The following is a 6074-nucleotide window of genomic DNA, read 5'->3' as shown; positions in this document are numbered from 1 at the left end:
TTATATTAGTTGGGATCAGATATCAAATGATANGTATTACAATATGGTGGAATAACAGTGAAGTATGTTAAGATATTATTAACTATAAATCATTATTATTAATAGGATGTTACATTACATTATCCTCCAGTACATTACATTGTTAGTGTACACAATATTACTATTGATACAACTGATACTAATGTAACTATTAATGGACTATATCCCAATAATGAATATACTGTATACATAAAACCAGTTAATGCTATTGGAGAGGGACCACTGATTAACATTACAGGTTTGTTTATTATAAACTGATGAGTATAGTGCATTGTGTTTTGTAATTTTATATAGTAAACATAACTAAGCTTTGGCATATAAATGACAATACGAATGTATGTATTTCGTCAACTCTAGCAACAACCAGTTTAGCTATATTATACTTCATTATATGGTTAGTATAATAATTAAATAGCAGTGTACTTGAATGTCATAGTTGATCTATTTTTATTAATACATGCAGCTACTGAAAGATCAAATATCACAAGCATAACATCAAAGATTATAAATGATGACACAGAAGTTGAGGTAAATTTAAATTTTTATTTTACACATTAATACTTTATTTTAGTTGAGAAACACAAACAATCTACAATCGACTGGACTGGAGTTGTATGCAGTATCAACTGCTGGAGGACAGTCTATTGAAAGTAAGAATGAATGTACATGTATTAGAGAGAAGTGCATGGTAGAAGAGAAATGAGTGGGGGTATATGTTTATTGACAGTTCATGAAAGTAGAGCAATAACTCTCTCACTATTTACAAATAAAGCTATGCATTGTCTGGCATGAAAAACATCATTATGAAAGGGTAACATCAGTCATACTATATATTGTGTACATCCAAATGAAAAACAGCACTAAAGCAGACTATAATGTACATAAACAGTGTACACTATAAGGTTGGATATTGTTTGTAGGTCAGTACAGTGTCATTAGGAAAGGTGATATAATGGAATATGAAAAAGTACCTCCACCAATACCTCCTCATTATAATTACAATGAAGTAATTATCATTATAATGTATGCACATTAATATTAATAATAATAATAATAATGACAGATAAATGATGAAGAGAATGGACAAAGCCCCATCTACTCTACAGTCAATGCAAATCAAGTGAGTATATTTCTGCTTATATAAGTAAGCCTAGATCAATGACATTAAGTGTAAATACAATAATATACCGTATAGCTAGAAATTTCTGTGGCCCAAAATTTGTGCTAGTTTTGCAGATTTGAAAAAATTGCAGAAATTTAATCCTCAAAATGTTGGTATGCAATTTATTGACCTATTTAAATTAAAAGGCATGGTGAATTCACAATAATAAATCTGCAAAAGCCAATTTGACAGCAATTCGCATAAATTTGGGCCACAGAAATTTCTAGCTATACGGTATAATGATAGAGAAGGTCCTGTTTATTCCACAGTAAATCAAGTACCAGTAAGAGAAAATATGTAATCCATGCATATATAAGAGTTTTGGGGGATCAAAACTGAGTTCATAGCTTAACTATAACCTATAGTGATGCTACTATAAGAAGATTAATGTACTGTATGCTCTCGTATACTCTAATTTGGGAATCATTTCATTGTTTCCTCAAGAAAGCATTCCAAAGCATTGATGTACAAAATAATGTGTAAATTGGGACTCACAATTGGAAAATAATGAAACTGTCATTATAAAAACATTATAATTACACAGTGTATATTGTTAGGTTGAATCAGCTAATAAGGTCCTGCTTTATGCTGATGTAATGATAGTCCCTAAGGACAGTAGACCACAGTGTCCACCCACTAGTGTTCAACCAGTAACATATGCAGTAATATAACAGTAAGTATATGATGATGTACATGCATGTAAATGTAATAGTTTAATGTCTCTTTCTTTTTATAGTTGAAATTTCTTGCTGGTTCCAGGTTACATTATTTGCTGTAACATAAACTTTTTTGTAATAATGTATTTTTAAATATTTTTAAACTTTTTGTGTAGCATGTCTGAGTGTGCATTAACATCCATTAAACCATTAATTCTTTGATATATATCACTATGATAACAATCAGTCCACACTATACATTAGTGGTCATTATGTTAACTGCTAAACCAACTATATATTCCAGGAACTGTGCTTACAGTTATTATGCAAATTCTAGGAATAGTTAGTGCTTTGAGTTTTTGGAACAATACTGGTCTTTTTGTGGGTGAGCTCACTAACAAAACTGTTAATAGTATAAGCTATGCATTATTCATAATCATGGAGTAATGAATAGAACTATAGTATGCGACAAAGGAATAACTATAACTACATGTATGGGTGTGTCACAGGTCACAAGTGTGTGTGTGTGGTTGATATTCAAAGATGATTATTGTTTTCTTAATTTTGTTGTCAAGTAGTGTCAATGGTAAGTGGTTTCATCAATAATTATTAGTTATCTTATGCAGTATCATCAGGTACATTGTTATCATTCAACCAGTCCTCTCCATCATATGATATTGTATGCCCTGGAGATACACTAGTATTCACTTGTGTTACTAACGGAGGACTAGTTTTATGGAGAATTAACAATGGTGACATTCGTATTATTTTAGCCAGTGATAAAAATAAAACTGATAAAATTGACAGTTTCATGTTAGCCATTAGTGATACTAATGCTAATAATACAATAACAAGTACTGCTACTGGTGAGTCTGTTTCATTACAACTTAATGGAACTGTTATTGACTGCTCTGGAGATGGACATAATTACAGTAATACATTAACAGTAAATATTGCAGGTAAGATGCATCATGAACTATATGTATCATAATACTGTATCTATGTATAGGTGTACCAGTATCAGTTATTAATATAAAGATAATACCAATTAATAACAATACAGTTTTGATGAACTGGTACTATGAAAAGAATGATGAAGTACACTGTATTCAATATTATAATATTACAATAATCACTGATGATAATGTTAATGGACATATCATCAGTAATGAATCATCAGCAACTATTCCTTCTCTTATTATTGGTACTAATTATTCATTTATTATTATTCCTATTGATACTATTGGAAGAGAAGGACCTCCTTCATCATTAATACAGTATATATGGAATGGTAAGTACTATACACACACACACACACTTATTGTATTTCTTATAGTACCAGCTCAAGTTGTTAATATTAGTTGGGATCAGATATCAACTGATAGTATTACAATATGGTGGAATAACAATGAAGTATGTTAAGATATTATTAACTATAAATCATTATTATTATTAATAGGATGTTACATTACATTATCCTCCAGTACATTACATTGTTAGTGTATACAATATTACTATTAATACAACTGATACTAATGTAACTATTAATGGACTATATCCCAATAATGAATATACTGTATACATAAAACCAGTTAATCCTATTGGAGAGGGACCACTGATTAACATTACAGGTTTGTTTATTATAAACTGATGAGTATATTTAGTGTATTGTGTCTAACCTTTAGTCAACATAACTGAGCAACTGTGCCAACAGTCCATTTTAATAATAACCACTTTAACTGGTTAGTATATAACATAATAATTATTATAAAAACGTATATACAAATGTCTACTAAATTAGTTCTAATACTTTCCATTCCATATTTGTTATAGTTTCAGTTACTAAAAGTTCATCTGATGCTATCACCACTAGTAGCAATGACAGATCCACTTCAATGTCAATATCTCTGACAATCATTGATAATACATTAGTATCAGAAACTTCAAGCAGCATAACAATATCAAGTTTGTGCTAAATACATTTTAAATTATAAAACTGAAATCTGTTCAATGCAATGCTTTCTTACTAACTGACACTTTATTGCAATTTGTCAGCACCTGAAAATCATCTAAAATTTTTAATCAATAAGTTGCTATTGCCTAGGATTTGTTCATAAATGGCTCCAAAAATTACCTATATTTTTTCTGATGTTTCATGTCCTTATGCTGTGTAGAAACTGGGCTATAGCCCAAGGTTTTCTTCAAAAAATGGCTTTTTTCAAGTTTGCTGATTCCAATATCAATTTTTCAAGTTACAGCCATTTAAAAAAATAGGCCAAAATCTGAAAAATACCCAAGGCTATATAGCCCATGGTTTTTTCAGAAAAATGGCTCCAAAATCACCCCAAATTTTTATTACATTTTCTAATACATATTGATGTTCTAATGCTATTTAGAAAGTTTGAGCTAATTTCGATATTAATTTTTCAAGTTACGGCCATTTTATAAACTAGCCCAAAATCTGAAAAATACCCAAGGCTATAGCCCATGGTTTTTTCAAAAAAATGGCTCCAAAATCACCCTAAATTTTTATTACATTTTCTAATACATATTGATGTCCTAATGCTATGTAGAAAGTTTGAGCTGATTATGACATCAAATTTGAAAGTTATGATCATTTTTAAAAATAGGCCAAAACTTGAAAAGTTACCCAAGTCTATAGCCCATTGTTTTTTCTGAAAAATGGCTTCAAAATCACACCAAATTTTTATGACATTTTCTGATACATATTGATGCCTTTATGCTGTGTGGAGAGTTTGAGCTGATTCTGACTTAAATTTTTCAAGTTACAACCATTTTAAGAAAGCACCAATTTCTAAAAATACCCATACTATAGCCCATGTCCTTTCAATCCCAAAATGGTTTAATTTTTTGACATTATCTGACTATATAGTCAACTGCTAAATCATGTTTACAAATTAGTGACAGAGTTAAGCATGTGGTACTAAATTTCAACTAAGTAGTCAATTTACACTTTTCAATTATTATTACATTTATTAGGCTCTACTTCAGCCACATCACAATCAACATGTACAGGATCCATCATCAGTTCTGGTTAGTTAATACACTAATGTATGTACATATCTAATGTATCTATTATACACACACATTCAGTTGCTATTGCAGTACCTATCACTGGTCTATTAACTGGACTCATTACATCAATAATTACTAGCATCATTGTATACTGTATAATGAAGAATAAAGGGAATACACTAAGAGAAAGATCACCAGTAGACATTGGTCCAATATATGATTTACCAACTATCAACAACAGACAACAAGAACAAGTCATTGATACTAAACTTAACACTGCTTATGGACAAATTTAATAATACATTTATATTTTAATTTGGCTGACATATCTACATGCATAAAAAATAACAGTGTATAGTAGCACAATGTATCTTGGCACAGCAACTTTCAAACTTGCTTTTTTACTATTGGCATGATAAATCAATAAACAATGTCTCGTTGATTTAGAGTAAACAACTTGCATGATAATTTTTATTTCATTTTTACTGTACAAATTAATGGTATAAAGCAATTGTACATTAAATTTAATAAAAAAAGCTGGTTCTGCCTCAAACTATACAAAGTTCACTCCAAGACTCATTATCTAAACAAGTAATTCCAGGAATTGTGTATTATTAATGCATTTCTATAATTAGTTATTGGAAAGGAAGGTACTTGTGGTATAGGTTGTATAAGCACAGTAGAAATGGTATGTATGGAAGCCAAATTGTATTGTGCAATGATAATGGTGCATGTACATGTATGCTAAACTAATTTTCAATTATAGGTATCACAATGAAGTGAGATGTCAAAAAATAGTTTGTCAAAACACCTTTTATAAAAATATATAAAGGACCACTTATCATAATGATAATTTATTTTAAATAGCCAAAATAAGTCAGTGTAGCAACAGAATGTAGCCATATCACAATGAACTATCAACAATAGGAATTATAGCAGGTAACAATAGTTATTGTGATAACTTTTAATAAATTAACTACTAAAGGATGAGAAATAACACCATGCAATGTCTCAGTGCTCATCATCATAAGCTAATTATAATAATTAACATTAAAAAGACAACAAGGATTTACTTTCTCTCATTTACAATTTAAAATGTGTACACAATGCAAGCATATTAATAATTTTAATAGTGTAATGAATAACAAATCTCATACAGAGACTGGTAGAAAACCATGTAT

At 29.7% G+C, this 6074-nt stretch overlaps 1 protein-coding gene and 1 long non-coding RNA gene across 2 annotated transcripts; both read left to right on the top strand.

Moving 5' to 3' along the window:
- Positions 1 to 430: 430 nt before the first annotated feature.
- Positions 431 to 2120, top strand: LOC100635411 (uncharacterized). The gene is made up of 7 exons (XM_020001755.1): positions 431 to 437; positions 503 to 567; positions 611 to 689; positions 960 to 1045; positions 1103 to 1159; positions 1759 to 1874; positions 1938 to 2120. The coding sequence occupies exons 1-6, from the start codon at positions 431 to 433 to the stop codon at positions 1870 to 1872; spliced, it is 408 nt and encodes a 135-aa protein (XP_019857314.1). The 3' UTR covers positions 1873 to 1874; positions 1938 to 2120.
- Positions 2121 to 3762: 1642 nt separating this feature from the next.
- On the top strand, positions 3763 to 4991 carry LOC109585622 (uncharacterized). The gene is made up of 3 exons (XR_002186574.1): positions 3763 to 3822; positions 4858 to 4911; positions 4972 to 4991. It is a non-coding gene; the product is annotated as an uncharacterized LOC109585622 (long non-coding RNA).
- The last annotated feature ends 1083 nt before the right edge of the window (positions 4992 to 6074 follow it).

Source organism: Amphimedon queenslandica, unplaced genomic scaffold, assembly GCF_000090795.2.
Source record: "Amphimedon queenslandica unplaced genomic scaffold, v1.1 AMPQUscaffold_13034, whole genome shotgun sequence".
NCBI classification, from domain to species: Eukaryota; Metazoa; Porifera; class Demospongiae; order Haplosclerida; family Niphatidae; genus Amphimedon; species Amphimedon queenslandica.
Note: the sequence above shows the minus strand (reverse complement) of the source record. Positions and strands in the feature narration are given on the sequence as shown.

Excerpts from the sequence above, each read along its gene's own strand:
- LOC100635411 (XM_020001755.1), top strand. Across the intron at positions 568-610 it reads ATGATGACACAGAAGTTGAG|TTGAGAAACACAAACAATCT; the intron begins GTAAATTTAAAT and ends ACTTTATTTTAG. Across the intron at positions 1,160-1,758 it reads CTACAGTCAATGCAAATCAA|GTTGAATCAGCTAATAAGGT; the intron begins GTGAGTATATTT and ends GTATATTGTTAG.